Genomic DNA, 22,193 nt, shown 5'->3' with positions numbered 1-22,193 from the left:
TGTGAAGATTTTTAATTTTCTATTCATTGCGCCGAACCATAGAGGGATTGTATTATTCAGCAAACCTTTGAGATACTTTGTATTGTAACAGGAAAGGAGAAAATGCGATGGACAAGACTGAGCTCCTAGAATCTCTTGTCAGGTATCAGCTGAGCTATCTGGCATCGATGATCGAACCGGTCTGATCACTACATTCCTCCCCCTTAAATGTCTTCACACCTTGAAGACATCAACCCAGGATCTTTATCCCCTGGCAGGCATTTTCTCCCTTCTTGTTACATTTGGTACCGTAGAGTAGTCCTGAAACTGACAGGTGAAAAAACCTGCCGGAGATAAAGATCCTGACATTAATTTCTGACGTCATGCACTTGGTGACGGAACAGTCTTAGGCTTGACGTTGCACTGGGACTGAACCAGGGTTTCCTGGATGTGAAACAAAGGCTCTAACCACTCGACTACTGTAACAGGTGAAACACCCTGTAAATTTCTGATAATAAAGTAATCTGAGGACTGCGCCAAGCTGGTCATCAAAATATCGTATACCCAATATTTTGGTTCCTGGAAATTATAAAGAAGAGTTGTACTGATCTAATTTGGACTGTATTGACACAATAAGTAAATATATACTACTGCAACAAAATATAAATATTTAGATAACAAGAAACAAATCTGAAATCAATGTTACTACATGTATAAGCTTGGTAGAAATGCAGGATCCCTAAAACAATAACATTGTCTGTCTGTCAATCCATGTGTCCTTTTGTTTAGACGCTTTTGGGGTCAACTTATTTGTTATTTGTCTGTGCCTATATAGTTTTGTTTTTGTCATAACAATTTCCATGAAAGGAAAACCCTTACACTTATGGATCTTGGGTCATGATATCAAAGGTCAAGATCCGAAAATTCTCATTTCAAGTATGATACCTTTTCATTGAAAAGTTTTCAACATACAGCTTTCATATTCAACAGAAAATCAGATGTTTACCAAATGCACCTCTAGACTATAAGCATGTGTCGGTCTATTGTCTGTAATTATATTTGTCGTGACTCAACATTTTAAACATTTTTCACCAGAAAGCTTTCATACTTCATACCGAGGTAGTCCATTATTTAAGAAGTCAACCTGTAGATTTTTTGATCTTGAGGAAAAAAGTGAAAGTTACAACAGACAGTAACAGGAGAGGATGGAATTTGAAGCCGGGTCCCTTGAAGCTCTACTGCCTGCAATAATGTAGCTCTCTCCGATTTTTGAAGAGATCCCGAAAACGTCAGCTCTACCAACTGAGCTATCAGACCAAAGGTGATTTCTCCCTCCTTAAGGAGAAATACTACACCAAAGAAATTTTATGTGGATGAAAAGTTTAGGATATGTATTGCATTATTTTTGTCATTGAAAACTTTCAAATTTACTTTAGTTAAAAATTGCAGTTTTAGTTGAAAGTAATCTGGAAAAAGAATTTAAAACCCCTGCTGGATTCAAATTTGCAATTTACAGTTTAGCAGTCGACACACTAATTTACTGAATTAGGCAAAGAAATCTAAAAGGAATAGACAAATACTGCTTATATTTATATTTTCATTCATGTTTTAAAAGAAGGTCAGCCATTATAATGATGTAGTATAACCTCCTTAAATATCTCCACACCCTGAAGTGACCTCAAACCAGGCATTGTCACCTGTCAGTTCTAAGGGCTGTTTTACAGCAAATATGACAGGAAAGGAGAAAATCCATGGCAGGACCGAGAATCGAACCAGGGACCCCTACATTACTAGTCAGGTTTTCTAACCACTAAGCCATCCAGGCCGATATCCACGGTCCATATTGCCCAAACCACTACACTGTTAAGTTGAACATGAAAATGTAGATCTGAAAAAAGAATAGTGAATGAATTATGTATCATAAGCAACACTACATGTCATACATGAATTAAGTTCTTGACTCTTTCTGACGGAGTGTGTTTTCTAGATTATGAAGTGTTATTATGTTCCAAGGTGAAATAGGTGGAAACAGTGGTAAATCTAATCATCTTATAAATCTTATAAAGAATACGAGCAGGACAAACAATGGACCACAGGAAAAAAACCAGATGCGAGATCAGGTGCCTTGGAGGAGTAAGCATCCTCTGTTAACCAGTCACGTCCACTGTGAGCCCTATACATGTATCTTCATAGGTAAACGGAGCGATCCAATATAAAAATCATTATGAAAAGAACGGCCCAACAAATGGAATGAAACTCATTGGACAATAGTTGACCTAAAAATAGGCTGTACATGTGCTTGCAAATAATATTATATTGACCATAGAATTAAATTTGCACAAAAGTTAACTTTAATCGAGACTGTTTAAACATCTGTAAGAACTTAAAATTGTCAGTACCGGCTTGTTTTAAAAAACAATAATTGTATAATGACTCTCATATTGAATCATTTGAGAGACATATTAAAACACAGTATACAGTTAATTGTGTAACATTGCTTCATAAATCTGGGAAGTTAATGATGACGAAGCTGAAGTCATACTGTTTGTCAGTATTAACGTGAATTATTAGTTTGCTATTAATGCTTAAATTTTCTTTGAAATATCCAAAAATGTTACCGTCTTTATACACTTGATACATGTACTTAAAGTGAATGTTTGGGTGTTTATTTCATGTACTGGATGACTTTCACTTCTCCTGATTTGTACAACCCTACCCACAACCTCCCCCTACTGTCCACACTCAGTCCAACAGGCCAATCATTTAATCCACAATTGTCTATACATTTAATGAATTGTCCATTCTGATCTAGAATATGTAGACAGGCATTGTTAGGATCTGTCACAATGATATGACCCATGGAGTCGGTCACTATCTGTCTTGGACTGAATGCTTTCTGTCCCCCCGGTGGTCTGTCATTGTATCGGAATCGGACTTTTCCTCTCCTGTCCACCACTACCACTGTGTCAGCATTAAGATCAGAAGCCACGATGTCACCATTCTTGTTCTCCGTCATAAACACTGCATACTCTCTTCCTTGATAGATTGGATTGCCGTGTTCATCTTTATCTATTTCCTGTGTCACTCTCTGTCCCTGGTAACGGACTATTTTGTTATAACTGTTATCAATAGTAAACATATTAACCAGGATGTCCCCTGATCTGGTACAACACAGTCCCCCTGGCTTCCAGCCCTCTGGTGTGGTGATCAGTGTCTCTGTCTTCCCATGTCTGACAATGTTCACAGTTCTTTTGGGACCATCACTGTAAATCAATTCTCCCTGTCTGTTCACTATAATGTGATTAGGATAGCCATCACCAATACTGGTGACAGTGTCTTGTACAGTTCCAAGCATGTCAACACATTGTATCATTTTGTCTAATCCATTAATCCAAGCTCTATCTAATACAACACAGGCTACTCTGCATAACTGTTTGACATTTGTTGGAATGTTTGCAATCACTTTGGCTTCTTTTATTAACTCCTTAACAGATAAATAGAGGACTTCATCTGTCAGACTGGTTAGTGAGAGTGTTGTCTGTGTCAGTGTGCCCCTGTATTCTCCTAATTCTAGACAGAGTTATCTCCCTTGGACTGTGTTTGTTTTGAGAGAGGGTGACATTACATCAGGTACTTGTGGAATGGCTCTGAATTCAGTCAGTTTGGATTTGTAATTGTTGACATCAGACACTTTGTTGGACTTCAGGATTTCTTTGTTTTCTTGAACAGTTTGGGTCATACTGGAATTTTGACTTCTGAGTTGGGACTGGCATGACTTCAGAATCGTAATTTCTTGATCTCTGAGTGATTGGATCAGTGATTCAAGTGTGTCAAAGATGTCGTCTACTTCTAGGTGCCATTTCTTTCTTTTATCTTTAGCTTCTTTTTCTAAATCAGAGTAGTGGGCCTTGGATTTGGAAATTTTCTTTTCAACATCTGCATCATATGACTTGTTCTTTGGAATGATACTGCTTTCAATTTCTTCTGTTTCTCTTTTGATGTTTTCTTTCTTTCCGGCAATAATGTCTGCAATGGCCTTAACATCATGACCTTGATGTTGACCCAAGACGCATGTGAAGCAGACCGGGACATCACACTGTTGACAGTGGCCCTCACATCTCTGGTGGGAATGACATGTACACTGAGGGAACACCAGCTGGACTGTGCGCTTTGTGAAGGGAACGATGTCATGTTTCATGGACTTGAGGCTGCTGACATGTTTGTTGATGCAGTCTGCACACAGACCGACTTGGCAGCTGTTACAGAATTGCTGGACGGGCTTGACACAGTTTAGGTCACAGGTGATGAGTTTTTGTGCTTGGGGGGTGGCAGTATCCATTCCTTGATTCTCAGACGCTTGTCATATCTGTCAAAGAGAGAGAAACTACATTTTCAGACTGCTTGACTTTCAATTTCTTTTCTCATGTCTGGGGAACCAGTTTATTTGTAACTATCATGGAACCTTCACACATTTATAATGGACTGTGGATATGAGCCTAGATAGCTCCATGGTTGGAGCACCTGACTAGTAATGCAAGGTTCTCGGGTTCATTCCCTGTCCAGTCATAAAATGTCTCACTTCCTATGTAGTATGTACACACCAATGTTTTGTTATGTATTGATATGTAATTACCTGGAATTTTGTTTTACTGAAAATTTTACAATATATCATGACAATAAAAGACAGACGTCTCATGGTTTTTAAAATAGCTCGTTTTTCAATATTTATGAAAGGACAGATTTATTTTGATGTAGTCCAGAAGATGCCGCATTCTAATACGTGTAGGTGTCTGTCTGGATAGGGAGAAAAGGATAATGGAAGATATACAGGGAAACTGACCTCAGCATGCTCTACAAATATGCATGACAACTATTCCCAAAATGAATTCATCTCACCTTCTGGACCATCTGGATCATTTCTAACAAACTTTTGATTCCTCAATTTTTGACTAGGATTTTAGGGATATCATCCTTAAACTTCATGCATATTAGATGCATCTTTGGATGAGTATAACAGTTGTGCTTGACAACTTCTTTCATGAAACTTAGTTATACAAGATCAGGATTTATATCACGACACACTAGATCTTTAGTCAGGTGCCCTTATACAGGAAGAGGCATAGAATACAGAATACTTTATTTCTAATTCAAAACTCCAAAACAGACAAAAATGAGATAATTACAATAACCTAGAGCAGGCATGGCAATTGATAGAATATTTCAATAACAATAAATGTCATTTAGGTTTGTTAAAGCACGCATATCTTAATGACAATGTATCATACACACATACATATTCCTATATTATGTTATCCTTAATAAAACTGACTACAAAAGATATTCCTTCTCTTCGGAGTTGAGTAGACAAAATTGTTTGTTAGATTTTATCTAAGGCAGATATTTTTCAATGAATTGAAATATTTCTTTTTCTCAGTAGCTATCGTATTTTTCACTTGTTATCAAAAAGGTATTTCATTTTTCATAATATTAAATTTGAACTTAGTGCTTAATTGTATGCCCCGGACACCAGATTAACATAAACTCAAATAATTAAAAATAATTTCAATTATTTGAAGATATCATCAATTTAATTAATGCATGCAATAATTCCATTAATGTGCGCATCAATTCAAATATTGCTCTCATGAAAGATCAAGATAACGAACAGTGATAAATCTTATAACTCCTATAAGCAATATGAAATAGAGAGTTGGGCAAACAACAGACCTCTGAATATACCAGAGGTGGGATCAGGTGTCTAGGAGGAGTAAACATGCACCCCCTGCCGATCTGTCACACCCACTGTGAGCCCTATATCTTGATCAGGGAAACAGAATTATCTGTAGTGAAAATGAAAGAAAACAGAAGTAAGCAAGCTCTCATACCCCACGCTCCAACATTGCTTGAGAATGCCTCACATATTGAATGGTAATGCTATGCATTACTGCAAGAACACGACAGACAGGCTCGAAATTCTAAGTTCAATAGGGGCACAACTCCCAGAGAAATTATTGAATCCGAATTTTCTGGAAATATGCACATCCACACCGTGTGTTCTTATTAATCACAAAGTGTCACGAAATTATGTTGAGCGGTCTCAGAGGAGTTGCGCTGAGAAGAACAAGACAGACGGGCTCAAGATTCTAAGTTCAAAAGGGGCATATCTCCCAGAAAAATTATTGAATCAGCATTTCCTGGGAATATGTACATCTACACACTGTGTCCTTATTAATTACAAAGTTTCATGAAAATCTGTAGAGCTGTCTTAGAGGAGTTGCGCTCGGACAAGAAAGGGACTGACGGACAGGTCAAAAACATTATACCCTCCGCAACTTTGCTGCATGGGGTATAATTAGTGTGCCAAGAACGGCCCAACAATCGGTATGAAAAAATTCAGACAGCATTTGACCCAATGATATGTTGTATTGGCAAACTAAATTGTTATAACGACCATAGAATTTGCAAAATGCTGACTTTAAACGGGACTGTTGAATTCCCTGCACCATCAACATGCTTGTCAGTACCATGCCTCGATTTAATAACTGATCATACACAGAATAAGTCCTAGCTTGAGTTGAGAGATATAAAAACCATATACAGGTGATAATGGAATATTGCTACATAAATATGGGAAGTTGACGATGGAGAAACTGAAATCATCCCGTTTATCATACAGTTGAGTTGTTAGTTTGCCGTCACTATCTATTTCCAATAAAATGTCTAAGTATGGAGCAGATGTGGAGGACTCTGTGGTGTCTTTTATTTCGAGTCCACAGGGATACATCGAATCAACATATGAGTGAAAATTAGCATTGTTAATAGATATAACGTTGTCGATATATCTAAATGTTGCATTGAAGGCCGCAGCAAGCGATTGTTTCTTCTTTGAATAAATTCTACTTCATATAAATATAAAAACAAGTGAGTCAGCTAACAAAGGAGCACAATTCGTGCCCATCGGAAATTCCAACAAACTGTTGGAAGACCTGATCACCAAAGACTACGAAAATATTGTAAATGAGGAACTCCAGCATATTTTTAATTTCAACTTTAGAGTACGTGTGCGTGGAATCAGAATGGTGTTTAAAATTTTTGGATGATTAATCACTAAATATAAAGGTTTTTGTTTTCCATTTTTGTTAAAGAAACAACTGTCTGTATAATGTAAAAAAGTCTGGTCTTTAATTTATCGTGAGGAATGGTTGTGTAAAGTGTTGAAAAGTCTTACATTTTGATGTTGTTGACTTGAGAAAAGCTTTACGATTTCAGTTGAATTAATTCTTTTAAAGAGAGCAGCAATTCAATTATAGAGACCATTAATTCAATTGTGGATATGTTGAATTGACGATATTTCTAAATAATCATCTAAAAGAATTACTTCGAGCATCAATGGAATTGAATTATTGCGAGCATTACATTTGAATCGATGCGCGATTTAATTGAATTGATGATCTCTTTAATTGAATTGTAGCGTGCATCAATTAATGGTTTACGCCATTCAATTGTTGATATCATCAATTCATTTGAAGAGAGCAACAATTCAATTATAGCGATCATAAATTCAGCAGAATAATCAATAATGCTATCATGAATTTAATTAATAATTCAGAATAATAAATAATTCAGAATTAAATATATCATCAATTATTTGAAGAAATCTATAATTGAATTGTTGCGCACATCAATTAGTGAAAGATATCTCCAATATTATCTGAGTTTATGCTGATTTGCCATTCGATCCGCATATTTGGTCCTTTTTAGGAATGTTAGTAAACCTACCCATTTCGATTTTAACATGTGAGAAGAAATTCTTAACTTGCATACTGATCATCTGTGATCTTGTGACCACAGATAAATCTCAGGTTTGTTTGAAATTCATATATGTGCTTATTTTGCAAACTTGTTTTCCCATAATAATCTGATATTGTTTTATTACAGACCAATCTGAATTTTGTTGTGTTTCCCATGATGCCAGATAAGTTCATCTCTGATATTCAGTATATTACAAATGCAAATATTCATTGGCACAAACACAATGGCCATTGAACATCATTGAAATGTTTACATGTTTTTTATGTAGTCATAAGTAATTGACTTCTGTATTCAAAACAGTCTCTAATAAATTTCACAGTAATTTTTAAGAGTATATGTATATCACTGTTAAAATATATTTGTAACATGTATCTTGCATTGTGCAGGATAATATTTTTAATATTTTATATAATCTATGTACGAAAGGTGAAGATAACGAACAGTGATCAATCTCATTACGCCTATAAATGTATAAAAATGCAAACCATGAATTCTTTTGAGCCAGAAAAAGATTTTTACTACATTCATATGCTAGCTTCCTGTAAGTACATGTATGGGTAGAAAAGGATAAAGGAAGATGTACAGGGACAATGACTTCAATCCATTCTACAATTATGAATACCACTTACCTGTTAATTTTCCATTTCATTAGGTTTTTGTATCCATCTCATCCAGTGGGTGGTTCAGCCATTTTGTTCAACTTTTGGTTTGATGTTTATTCTTCCTGGTAGTCTGTTGTCTTGTGACACTCAGGTGTTTAATGGTTACCTGATAACAGGTGTTAAAGGTTCTGTTAAAGTACAGAAAAGTAGGACATGTCTCTCCATCAAAATGAGTTTAAAGATTCTGTCATTAATCTGAATAGAATATCTTGTATACATTCGATTTCCATTTATTTAGGTCACAATATGACTATTGATATCAAGAAACAATCAATGTTATGATTGTGTGGTGTGTTGTAGGTTACAGGGCATATAGAAGCAAGAGGGTTGTACAGTGTTGTATTTGAAAACATTTTTTAATGGTGACTAGTTAAAATAAATTCTGCAATAAAATTCACAAACAATTATAGGTATCTCAGTTTTCCAACAAACTCCTAGCTATAAATACAATACCAACAGCAATAGAGTTGCCAGTTACTGAGGACATTTGATACAAACAAAAACATGGATGGATGGGTAATTGATATATGTTTATGTTTTGGCTAGTTTGGTTGAAACAAGCACTAATATGTGTGGTGGTATGCGGTTTAGATACACCACCAAGCTTAACATTTACATATTGATGTTATTCATTCTGAAATTGATGTATAAACATGATGATTACTTTGAAATCTCGATTGACACATCCTGTACAAGTCATACACTCAGAACTTGACCATGCCTGCTGACCAGGAGGAAAGTATATTTAGACTGCTGGACAGGTTGACCTAGAAAAGGCCCTACCCTGCCCAGGCTCCAACCCTGAACAGTATCGATCCCCACACAAAGCCGTCGCCACCCCTACAGACACAGAGGTCGCATTACAGGTGTCTCATCTTTGATTGATGTTACAGTTCACTTATATGTATATTTTAAAAAGTGGCTTATGTTGAACTATCTGTTATTTATTTCTCCTACATTGAAGCCACTTATATTGAATTATCTGTTATATTGAAGTCTCTCGGTTGGTTTCAGTACATCCAAAGGCATTACTGTGGGTTTTATTACATACAAAGACATTTATGTGGGTTTCATTACATACATTAAAGACATTTCTGTGGGTTTCATTATTGTATACAAAGACATTTCTGTGGGTTTCATTATATACAAAGACATTTCTGTACGTTTTTATTACATACAAAGACATTTCTGTGGGTTTCATTACATGAAACTGTACGTATCCCTGTCAATTTAATTGATCTGGTGAATAGAGTCAATTAAGACACAATTTAGGTTTAGGAAATTACACCTCAACCAGTCTTTAAAATCTTGGTATAACCCACAAAATTATTCAGAAGAAGGAAGTTTCACGTCGTAACACATAGATTATATTGCTGTCATAAACACCCTGTCTCTATAAGTACCATGTGAATACTGAATGTCTATTTCAAGAAATTTGTTTAACCAGGACGGTGTCCAGCCCGAGTTCCTTTTAGACATACTTCAACAAATGAAGTGACATTCTATTCAAAACCAATGAATTTTTCAGACACACAGAGAGAGATTGAGAGATCTGCAGTGCAAATTCTCCATCTAGCTCTACAGCACCTTCGCTAGCCAAATGTCCGATTTGCAAATCAAATACCTGGCTAGCGAAGATGGTTCTACTGATGCATGGGTTAGAATTTAAATAACACTTCTCTCCATCTTCAAATTTATGTTTTAATACTATGAACATGTTATAGCTCTACAACAACAAAACAAAATGTTAAACTTATAATGTACATTTCATTAAACATTACAAGAAAATATTGCAGTATACAATGGAATCATGTTAAGAAAAGCCGCACAGTAAATACTCTTTAATTTCTCATCTCCCGTGAGCAAATAAAGCATCATAAATTCTCTACCAGTAGACAAGTACAAAAACAAATAGATAACTATTCACAATATCACAGATTTTGTCAGCCATTAAATGTTATCAACATTTAACTACGGCTGCTATATGAAATCTATTGTCATTCCACACAAACCACAGTTAATACATGTATATGATACATACATCAACATTTTCCTACAGTTGCTTTATGACATCTATTGTTATTCACCTGTCAACACAAACCAGGGCAGTTAACATATAATATATTGCACAAACTGCTCAGCTCAAAGGGCAGATAAATCCTGCAGATTTCATCTAATAATCTTTTGATACATAACACCCACTTGATTTCCTGCAGCTTGTAACAGTATGGAGGGCATATAGTTGATTGAGCGCTTGTAAAATTAATAAATTAACAATGTAACGTATGCACAAGGTCAGTAAATATTCACAAAGTTGACCGAAGCTGTGGGCCAGTCTGACGAAGGCACTCATCAATGCGAAAATTGAGAGCATGGTCGTGAGAGGTTGGTGGTCTAACGAAGGCACTCATCAATGAGAAAATCGAGAGCATGGTCGTGAGAAGCTTCAGGAATGTTTCCCCACAGCAAAACTTCATCTCCTGAAAATGAGAGTCAGAGCAGTGGTGATCCCCCTTGACATATACGCAGTTTCAATTCTATGTGCAACATTACAAATATGCAATAAACACAAATATATTACAACATAGAAAATTATCTAAAACAAAATTTAGAGTTAGATAAAGTGTCATGTGGTGAAAAACACACAACATCTTAAGGACAATTGACAATGTTAATTTGTTAAAGCTGTATATAAAGTATTCAACATACCAACATACACAGTTGCTTCAAATGTTTTACTGATTCTTGAAAATGAAATGTAATTATGTCTAAATTCCCATGGCTCACTAGAAGATAACAATTTGTCATCAGCACTCAGATCTAGAAATGCAGCCATTTATAGGATGCAGGATTCTTATATCTTTTTTTAAATAACAAAAATATCAGAAAAGTCCTGTAAACCACATGTTTTCATTTGTTAAGTTGAGAGACTTGGCAAGCAGTCATTTTGAAGATCTTTCAAATAATTTTGTCTCAACCAATGAGAAATAGATGCCATGAAAGCAGTCAATCTAGTTTTGTTCAACCTCTGACCACAAGCCCAAAACTTCTAAGACAGGGCTGTGACTAGAGTTTTTAGGAAAGGGTCCCAATCCCTTTAGATTGTGAAATTTATTTGTTTGTCTTAGCCTGGATTTCTTGAAAAAAAAAATTTAAATATAAAAACTTGGACTTTAAAAGTCTAAGATTTTACTCACATTTTGACTGATCAAATGAGAGAAAACTCAAACTCAAGTTCAAGCTAGATTGGAAAATTTTTAATTAACATACAATCACCCAGGTTTACTTTTTTAAAATCATAAAGGTTTTTTCCCTGCATTTTGACAATAGGTGATCCATCTTACGATTGGGAATTTTTAGACTAGTAATTGGGAGGTTTTTACTTATTTTCCAGTTGGAAAGAGTCCTTTTATCGGACCCAAATTAAGGAAATTGACGACCCTGAGAGATGAATATAATAATTTTATCACATAATATTTTGGAGAATAAACAGTCCAGCAGACAGGCACAAAGCAAGTTATCTAAATAACTATACTTTTACAGATAATCACATACATATATCTTACTGACAGAGAGCTTTACATGAAAAAAATATCAGTAACTCTTTATGTTTAGTTTTTCACCCCTTGACACAATGAACAAGAAATGAATTTGTGAGTTTTTACTAGCTTACCTTTCTTGTCAAATCTTTCATATGGTGTGATCTTGTCTGTGTAAAACATCCACAGGTGTCCATTGTTACAGGACTGTAAACATGTTTTACAGGGAAGCCTCACATTGTAACCCACCACACTCCCACTGTAAACAAAAAATCAAACAACATCACTAACCAAGCTCTAATTGTAAACAAAACATCAGTGTCTGTCACTGTAAACAAAAATCTAAGGTCAAACATCATTGTCTGCCACTGTAAACAAAAATCTAAGGTCAAACATCAGTGTTAGCCACTGTAAAAATCTATGGTCAAACATCACTGTAAACAAAAATCAAAACACATCAGTGTTAGCACCTTTAATCAAGGAACCTTTACGCATGTTGAAGATTCTCAAATTTGGCATACTTTTCATTATAACCTCATCAATAGATACTTATAAATGCTTCACTGAAAGATTAACAATATATCAAGTCAAAAAACGTGAAACAGTTATAATTGTTGAAAAATATGGGGAAGCACTGAGACTGATTTATGTTACAGCTGAGAATTTTTCTTTCGTGTATAGAATCTATGTCACCTGCTCTAGGTGAAGTACCATGAAGTTTTACACAATACATGGTGCTTATATAGTCGTAGTAATGAGAGTTCTTTAAATCGCTAATGACTGCCGAGACAGGAGACCCCCGTTTTAAGGCAATATCTGATAGACCCATGATTTTCACTTCTAATGCCGGACGCTCGGCAAAGGAACAGTCACTTCCTGTGGTTTGACATGACACTGGAGATCGAAGCTAGGACTATCAGTTCCAAAGCACTGACACCCCAACCACTAGGTACTGGGACTAGTAACTGAAATCATTTTCACAAAAGAAGAATGATATGGTTCGAGTACATTTTTGTGCTTGAAGTAATCTGCCCTTGGATAGGAGTATGGCTTAGTATTGAGTGATGTGTCAAATTTCTAATGGTTCCTTTTAAAGTAATGTAGCATTGCTAAATAATGCTAAATAATTTTTTTTCCTGCAGATTGTACACATTCTGTAAAAGGAGTTTTGATGTTTGCTATTTGATGTTTGCTAATATTCTATAGATAGCTTCTTTTAATGAAGAATAGTATTAGTTAATTTTGTCTTCTTATGTCGAATAATTTTCTGATATATGTAACCAAAGTAATAAAAACATTACACTGGTAGGGAATTCATCTACAACAAGATGTGTTTGTGAAACACAAATGCCCCCGATAATGGCCAATTCCGAAGATGGCCAAGGTCACAAGGGCAAATATCTTGGTACAAGTAGAAAGATCTTGTCAAAAGAAATGATCATGTACAATATGAAAGCTCTAATATTTACCTTTAGAAGTTATGACCAATGTAAAAAAAAAAAAAGTAGGTCAAATGTCATGGTCAAAAGGTTCAATACCCACAGAAAGGTATTGTCACAAGGAACACTCATGTGAAATATCAAAGCTCTATCACTTATTATTCAAAAGTTATCAGCAAGGTTAAAGTTTTCAAAAAGTAGGTCAAACTCCAAGGTCAAGGTCACGGGGTCAAAAACGTTGGTACCCACGGAAAGGTCTTGTCGCAAGGAATACTCATGTGAAATATCAAAGCTCTATCACTTATTGTTCAAAAGTTATCAGTAAGGTTAAAGTTTTCAAAAAGTAGGTCAAACTCCAAGGTCAAGGTCACGGGTTCAAAAATGTTGGTACCCACGGAAAGGTTTTGTCACAAGGAATACTCATGTGAAATATCAAAGCTCTATCACTTATTGTTCAAAAGTTATCAGCAAGGTTAAAGTTTTCAAAAAGTAGGTCAAACTCCAAGGTCAAAAATGTTGGTACCCACGGAAAGGTTTTGTCACAAGGAATACTCATGTGAAATATCAAAGCTCTATCACTTATTGTTCAAAAGTTATCAGCAAGGTTAAAGTTTTTAAAAAGTAGGTCAAACTCCAAGGTCAAGGTCACGGGATCAAAAATGTTGGCACCCATGGAAAGGTTTTCTCACAAGGAATACTCATGTGAAATATCAAAGCTCTATCACTTATTGTTCAAAAGTTATCAGCAAGGTTAAAGTTTTCAAAAAGTAGGTCAAGGTCACGGGATCAAAAATGTTGGTACCCACGGAAAGGTTTTGTCACAAGGAATACTCATGTGAAATATCAAAGCTCTATCACTTATTGTTCAAAAGTTATCAGCAAGGTTAAAGTTTTCAAAAAGTAGGTCAAACTCCAAGGTCAAGGTCACGGAGTAAAAAATGTTGGCACTCACGGAAAGGTCTTGTCACAAGGAATACTCATGTGAAATATCAAAGCTCTATCACTTATTGTTCAAAAGTTATCAGCAAGGTTAAAGTTTTCAAAAAGTAGGTCAAACTCCAAGGTCAAGGGTTCAAAAATGTTGGTACCCACGGAAAGGTCTTGTCACAAGGAATACTCATGTGAAATATCAAAGCTATATCACTTACTGTTCAAAAGTTATTAGCAAGGTTAAAGTTTCAGACAGAATGACAGAAAGGACAAAAACAATATGCCCCCCCTCCCCCCCCCCCCCCCCCCCCCCCCCCGATCTTCGATCTCGGGGGCATAAAAACAGCTACCTACCATAGATTGAAAATACTAAGCATCGTTTTATTGATTACTTATGAGTTTACATTAAATTCGACTCGCAAGTATTCAAAATCGGCCCGAGAATGCCGCCTCAAACTGGAGGCAGCAAAATTTCCAATTTACATAATGGCGCTGGTTCTGACGTTTTACTGGTACAGTAATATCAAAATCATTAAAAAAAACAAAACAGGAAAACATCAGATATTTCTGACTAATTTTATACATATCCATGTATGGATATTTTGTTAAATTTATCGATTATATCAAGATCGAAATCATGTTTTGCATACATCAGGTTCAAATCCTTTTTAGTATATCATATCATAAGGCATACACCATTTAATACAGACATTGTACAGGTACGATACCATACACTGTACAACCGTACACACTGATTTTGTATACATGTAGAGTTGGTAACAGGTTTGTTAGCTCAGTAAAGCCATTTCATTTGGCACCAAGGTACATTCTATCTGTTAGCCTTACCAGCAGATACAGGCCACATTCTCCAGCTGACATTCGCAGGTATCAGTCTCCAACCTCTCACCCGTCAGGTCAACAGCGCTGTGGGGAAAAATGGTAAGGTGTAAAAGCCGGAATGGGAGTAGTGACATGAATTAAAATCGCAATATCTCCGCTAATACTTGATATATTTTCATTCGGTAAAGTTTCTGCACATCTGCGAAACCAGAGCTATTAGAATATATAAAAATATTTGAAATAAATCAACGAGGTATATTTGAAAACTCTGCTGGAATGGACCGAGCTCGAAAAAATACTTATCTAAACTGATGGAATAAACTCGTTTAACTGGCAATATCTCCTGAAATACTTTCAGTATTGCATTCGGCAAAGTTTCCATCCATCTACAGATCCATACTGTTTAGAAGATATAAAACTTTTGGGGATATATTATAGATAAATATAGGAAAATCCTGCCGGAATGAAGAACGGTGTACAAATTTTAACAAGAAATCTGAATAGTCCTTCTCCTGTAAACTACAATATCTCTTTTATACTTAAATATTTTTTCATTCAGGAAAGTTTCCATTCATCTGTGATACTACAGCTATCAGAATATATATAGTTTGATAAGATTTATCCTTAATCTATGGATGAAAACCCTGCTGGAATGGGAAAATATGGGCCAATTTTTCGGTAAAATCATAGGCCAGGATAACACAGGCTTAACATTCCCCCAAACTGAAAGGTGTGAAAAACAAGATGTACAGGGACAGACACTTGGAGATAATTACCAAATAAAAACAACACAAAATCAACAAATCTTTTGTTTACGATCATGTTCCGAACAAACCCATTCTTTACAACCATCAGACGCCCTTGCACATTTACAATGTTTCCTATATTGCATTGCTTCTTACCTACTTTAAAATCACATCTTATCATTTCATCAACCCAGTCTGGAAAGTTACAAGAACAATTACAACTAATTTTCATTGTTTTGTATTTTAAAGTTGAAGTATTCTTTATGGTTTCTTATGGAAATTTAGAGTACATTGGCCATATTCTAAACAATTGATTAAATGTTTCCGCATTTTATTTACAACAAACTCGGTTTTAAATTCAAATGCCGCATCGTTAAAACAAAACTCTTAAGTTGGCAATTAATAGCGAGTAAACCAATCATAACCCTTTTTCTAAAAAAAAAAAAAAAAAAATTAACTGCACAGACGGTTTATTGTTTCCATAAATTATAGGCAATTGAATTTTGAGAGATAAATAATGGTATGATTTTTATTGCTGCTTAAACCACCCAAAATACAAATTTTGTTTTCTTTATTTTGAAATGAGAAAACCCAGTGACCACGATTGATTGTATATATTGTTTTACGTCCCTCTCGAGAATATTTCACTCATATGGAGACGTCACCACTGCCGGTGATCAAATACGGGAGCAAGATATGTTAGCTGGAAACCGTATATATTTTTTTTTAATTGTTTCGAAATTATTTCCAAAGACTTATCATATCTATACCAAGGGAATCCTATATATTAGTTTTCTGGCTTAAATTTAATCCCAAGATCCATCTATTATTTTCTTTCGGTAGTGAATTTTTTTCTTCAAGTTTTACTCTTCTTTTTTTTTTTAAGGACAATGGAAGAATCAGACGCGGGTGTTACTTCCTTATAAATAATAATCGTTAGGTCGCGGTTTTCACGTACCAGATTTTTCTTCGTTACGTTTCAAATTATTTATGGATATTGTTTCAAATTAACAACTTTTTTTAGTATCGGAAATATTATCCCCCATTTTTAACCGCGCTGCTGAAATATGATAACAAGTACCAGTAGCTGGACATTGACAAGTTGCTTTAGGAAATAAAGTAACTGCGTATTTTTTATTGTTACTACCGTTTGCTTTCAGGTCGTCAACAAATGTAATGTACGTTATTTTCAACAGTTAATTTAGCTAAACACACTTGTGACATATTCTGTTTTGTCTACAGGAAGTTTCTTGACGTTAAAATGTTATTTATTTTTTCTGACGCGTTGTTTGTTATCCCATATAACAATAAAAGTACAGACCCATTTTGCGGCATGATCTAATATACCTGATTTCAAATGCATATCGAAATATTGAACTGCTGCCTGTGACCATTTCGGTGTGACTTCGGTAATAATATTTTCGGCATTTTCTTTATCGCTTTGTAAAATATTACTCAAATCCTGAATGTAAATTTATTGCAATTTCGTCACATTGAGCCCCATTTTTTTTTTTTTTTTTTTTTTTTTTTTTTTTTTTTACAACCAAAATTTTTGCTGATGACTTTTATCCACATCGCAGTCGCAGACACTTTTTTCACAGAAGCAGATACCCTCTTTTTCACAGACTCATAGACTCCCTTTACACATTTTTTAAGGAAGCAGGTACAGGCGCAGACACAGAAACGGACAAACTCTTCAAACGCTGCTTATATTTCTTGTTAAAATATGCATGCCTCTGTTTATTCCGTACGAATTCTTATGAAGATTCACATAAAATATCACAGATGTTTATGCACATGGTTAAATGAAGCTTTGGGTCCATACATGAATGGAAACTTTACCAAATGAAAGCAGATATTTAGCCTACGATTTATTGAGACACCCTGCCATACTTTAGATACAATTTTTTCGAGTTCGGTCCATTCCGACAAGATTTATGAAAATACCTTATCAATTTATCCCAAAGAATTTTATGTATTCTAATAGCCCTGGTTCCACAGATGTTAGGGAAACCTTACCGAATGAAAATATATGAAATATTAACGGAGATATTGCGATTTTTCTTCATAGTCACTACCTCCATTCCGGCCTATGGTTTTAACGAAAAAAATGGTCCATATTTTCCCATTCCGGCAAGGTTTTCATCTATAGATGAAGGTAAATACTAATTAAACTATATTCTGATAGCTGTAGTATCACAGATGAAAGGAAACATTCCAGAATGAAAAAATATTTAAAATATAAAAGGTATAGTGTAGTTTACACGAGAAGGACTACTTAAAATTCTTGTTAAAATTTGCACACCTTTCTTCATTCCGGCAGGATTTTCTTATATCTATTGATAAGATATCTCCAAAAGTTTAATATTTTCTAAACGGTATTGATCTGTAGATATGTGGAAACTTTACCGAATAAAGATACTCAAAAGTGAGTGTTGGTAAAATGGGTAGTATATAAAAACCGGGCTGGTCCGGGCCATGTCACCTTTGTAACCCGATTTCTTTAGTTTTCTTCGTTGATATATCTTTGTTTGTTTTGAAAACTTACAGAATATATTCTTAATGATACATTTAGTCTTCGGTACAAAATTAAGCACATAATATTTCCTACAAATGGGTAGTGAGACCAGAACACACATTGCTGCAATTTTCTGTGAACTATGCACCTGCTGCTGAAAACCTTGCATTTTTTCAATTCATAGAGAGTTTAATTTGATACTCAAAGCATCACTGACCATTCCAATGCCTTTTATTTTACTTATCAGCGATTTTTCCAAACCGGGCCAAGAGGAAACCGGATGCGGTTGACCCGGGCCAGCGTTATTTATTCCGATTTAGTTGCTAATGTTAGTGATTAATTAATCGTAATTGTGAGATAAAAGTGATATCCATTCATAATTAGTAATTGTTGGGAAGCTGAATTACGTTCAGGATGTGTCGAAGATGAAAGTGACAGCTAACACCCTCATAATATTCAGAATTTTAATATTCGGCCATGAGTTACCGGTATCCGATTTCCTTTTGACCTGGGTTTTAATAAATTGTAAATATCAAATATATTTCACATAACAGGTACTGCAACATTTTGGTGATAAATTATCATAATATTTATCTAAATCATGTGTAGTTTCATTGTTGTGTCACATATATCAGTCACAATCACAGAAAAATGTGTATTTTTTCTCGCTACCCACTTTACCAACCTGAAATAAACAATCTTTGATATTTTCGCAGCGAGGCAAAATTATGCCGTACTTTTTGTAGCGAAAATCCAACCTATCATCCAGATTGGGATTAAGAAATTTTACATCAAACGAAAATAAAGTAACGAAGAAAACTAAAATATTCGGATTACCAAGGTGACCTATATACTACCCATTTTACCAACTATCCTCAAAAGTATTTTTGGAGATATTGCCAGTTAAACGAGTCTATTTCATTAGTTTAGATTAGTATTTTTTCCGAGCTTGGTCCATTTCGGCAAGGTTTTCAAATATACCTCGTTAATTTATTTCAAATATTCCTATATATTCTAATAGCCCTACCCAGTTGCATGAAGCTTAGTTACCTTTAACTGACAGTTAAACTTTCCATTACTTTGAACATTTATATAGTAAATGTAAAAAAAAAATGTGAAAAAATGTAAACCAGTAAAGAATGATGTAGGTGAGATGTCATTGAACCAAGAAGCAAAAGAGAAAGCTTGGCTAGAGCACTATGAAAGGCTCCTAAATGTGGAATTTGAATGGAACCCTGAACACCTAACCGATGAACCTGGTGACCAGTGGAAGGACCACCTGTCCCAATCTCAATTGATATGGTGAAAAAGGCCATCTCGAAGATGAAGTCGGGAAAAGCAGCTGGATCATCGGGAATAGTAGTGGAGATGATCAGAGCAGCAGGTGACACAGGTGTATCCATGATCCGTGACCTTGCATCCTCAATTGTCCGTGATGGCAAGGTCCCCACTGACTGGGAGCAGAGTTTCATTGTCTGCCTCTACAAGGGCAAGGGTGATGCTCTGGACAGGGGTAACTACCGGGGACTCAATATGACAGAATAAGTCATGAAAGTCCTGGAGAGGATTGTGGACAGCCTTATTAGGCAGTTGGTGACAATCGATGACTCCAAGTTTTGGCTTCGTCCCTGGCAAAGGTACAACTGACGCAATATTTGTTGTACGGCAGTTGCAGGAAAAATATCTTGCAGTAAACAAACGTCTTTATATGGCGTTCGTGGACCTCGAAAATGCATTTGACCAAGTCCCTCGGAAGGTGATCTGGTGGGCACTGCGAAAACTTGGGTATGGAAGAGTGGATTATGCGTTTGGTGCAGGGGATGTATGCCAATGCCCGTAGTTGTGTTCGCGTTGGTGATGGCTACAGTGAGGAGTTTGCTGTGAGGGTCGGAGTCCATCAGGGGTCAGTACTCAGCCCTCTGCTTTTCATCATCGTACTCGAGGTTCTTTCACGCGAATTTCGCACCAGTGTTCCCTGGGAGGATCTGTATGCAGATGACCTGGTTATCATTACTGTGTCAAGAGGCTTTTAACTTGGAAAGAAGCTATGGAAAGGAAAGGACTGAGAGTGAATGCGGGCAAAACTAAGATCATGATCTGCGGTACGGGTCTTGACCTACTTCAGGACTCGAGCAGCTTCCCATGTGCTGTCTGTCGTACAGGTGTAGGCAGCAATAGTATTTTCTGCACTGGCTGCAAGCACTGGGTGCACAAGAAATGCAGTGGGCTCATGTGCCTGTCTGTGGACCCTGACTTCGGATGTTCAAGATGCAGGGGAACGGCTCGCCCTCTTGACGGCAGGCCACAGAGTGATATCCAAGTTGGTCTGGACAAGTTGGAGGTTGTAAGCTCCTTCTGCTACCTCAGAGGCATGCTTTCCGCAGCTGGTGGCTGTGACCTTGCAGCCACTACGCGTGTGAAGACCGCTTGGAAGAAGTTCAAGGAGCTGCTACCAGTCCTGACATCACGCCACCTATCGTATTAGACCCGTGGTCGAGTGTATAATACCTGCGTACGGAGCACTATGCTCCATGCCAGTGAGACCTGGGCACTGACCAAGCCAAATCTTCATCGCCTACTATGCAATGATAGGGCCATGATAAGACAGATCTGTAACATCAAGCCTGAAGATATGGCCACTGTAAGTTCAACTAAATTGCTGGGGCGGCTTGGCATCGATGACCTCAACCTCATCTTAAGGGAATTAGGAGACTCCGCTGGTATGGCCACGTTGTCAGATTCAGCAGTGTAGTCAAGTGCGCTCTAAACATACAAGTTCCTGGGAGACGTAGAGTTGGTCGGCCAATGTTATCTTGGAGAGAGCTGACGGAGAAAGATCGTAAGGAATGGAAGCTCTCTACTGCCGACCCTCAAAACCGGAAAGAATGGAGATCTGAGGTGAGATCTGCCATGCGTGCAGCTAGCCAGAGACCTGGAAGGGGGTCCACTAGTGTGGACATTACCCGTAATTCTGCACGGAAATAAAAAGAAACCGACAACAACAACATTTATATAGCATTAACTTGAAGTTAACTTTCAGTTAAACTTAACTAACTTTTGTGCAACTAGCCAAAGGGGCTTTACCGAATAAAAATATATCAAGTATTAGCGGAGCTATTTCGATTTTAGTTCATTTCACTAGTAGTGACCGGAATGGGAGTAGTGACACTACTCCCATTCCGGTTTTTACACCCGCCCGGAAAAAATAAAGCAACTGAATGTTATATTAGTTAAACATGGGTATGAAATGTGTCTGTTACTTGGTTTCGTTTATTTCCCTCTTTTAACTATGACCAAGTTTATCTGTCAAACCTTTTTTCCGGACAGTCGGTTGAAAACAATTTGATTTCCGAATCGGCCACTAACACAGATTCCATAGCCCGGCGACAGACGGTATTTTCACAATTTTGACAATCTAGAAAGAAAACTTCTTTGGAGCGAAACTGTGGATGCAAAGCTGCTTTGTCAGACATTTTCATATGTTTAACTTCTGCTGCAGATGGTTGAAATTCAGTCTCCTCTCCTTGTTTCCTCTATGGCGTCTGACAGATCTGACGACACGTGTGGAGTCTGTATTTACACTTGTCACGATGTTATCAATTGGTTTAGAATTAAAAACAATTTACTGTTGCGATCTTTGATTGGTTAATCAAAAATTGTAGTTAAGCAAGTACTCGTTCGTGAGATCTCGTGACGTCTCGTCTACGATAGCGAGATTTGCAGAACCG

General features: G+C 36.3%; 2 protein-coding genes across 3 annotated transcripts; both read right to left on the bottom strand.

The window, feature by feature from the left end:
• Positions 1 to 584: 584 nt before the first annotated feature.
• LOC130046416 (tripartite motif-containing protein 45-like) lies at positions 585 to 9,112 on the bottom strand. 2 transcript variants are annotated; one of them, XM_048884951.2, is made up of 2 exons: positions 8,421 to 9,112; positions 585 to 4,345 (listed from the first exon to the last, which is right to left on the bottom strand). In XM_048884951.2, exon 2 carries the CDS (start codon positions 4,316 to 4,318, stop codon positions 3,560 to 3,562), a length of 759 nt encoding a protein of 252 aa, XP_048740908.2. In that variant the 5' UTR covers positions 4,319 to 4,345; positions 8,421 to 9,112; the 3' UTR covers positions 585 to 3,559. Both variants share the same exon structure in this region, with proteins under 2 accessions (XP_048740908.2, XP_056000107.1).
• Positions 9,113 to 10,134: 1,022 nt separating this feature from the next.
• On the bottom strand, positions 10,135 to 22,164 carry LOC125654848 (protein FAM72A-like). The gene is made up of 4 exons (XM_048884955.2): positions 21,778 to 22,164; positions 15,208 to 15,285; positions 12,127 to 12,251; positions 10,135 to 10,933 (listed from the first exon to the last, which is right to left on the bottom strand). The coding sequence occupies exons 1-4, from the start codon at positions 21,942 to 21,944 to the stop codon at positions 10,848 to 10,850; spliced, it is 456 nt and encodes a 151-aa protein (XP_048740912.2). The 5' UTR covers positions 21,945 to 22,164; the 3' UTR covers positions 10,135 to 10,847.
• Positions 22,165 to 22,193: the final 29 nt, after the last annotated feature.

Source organism: Ostrea edulis, chromosome 7, assembly GCF_947568905.1.
Source record: "Ostrea edulis chromosome 7, xbOstEdul1.1, whole genome shotgun sequence".
In the NCBI taxonomy this organism is placed as follows: Eukaryota; Metazoa; Mollusca; class Bivalvia; order Ostreida; family Ostreidae; genus Ostrea; species Ostrea edulis.
Note: the sequence above shows the minus strand (reverse complement) of the source record. Positions and strands in the feature narration are given on the sequence as shown.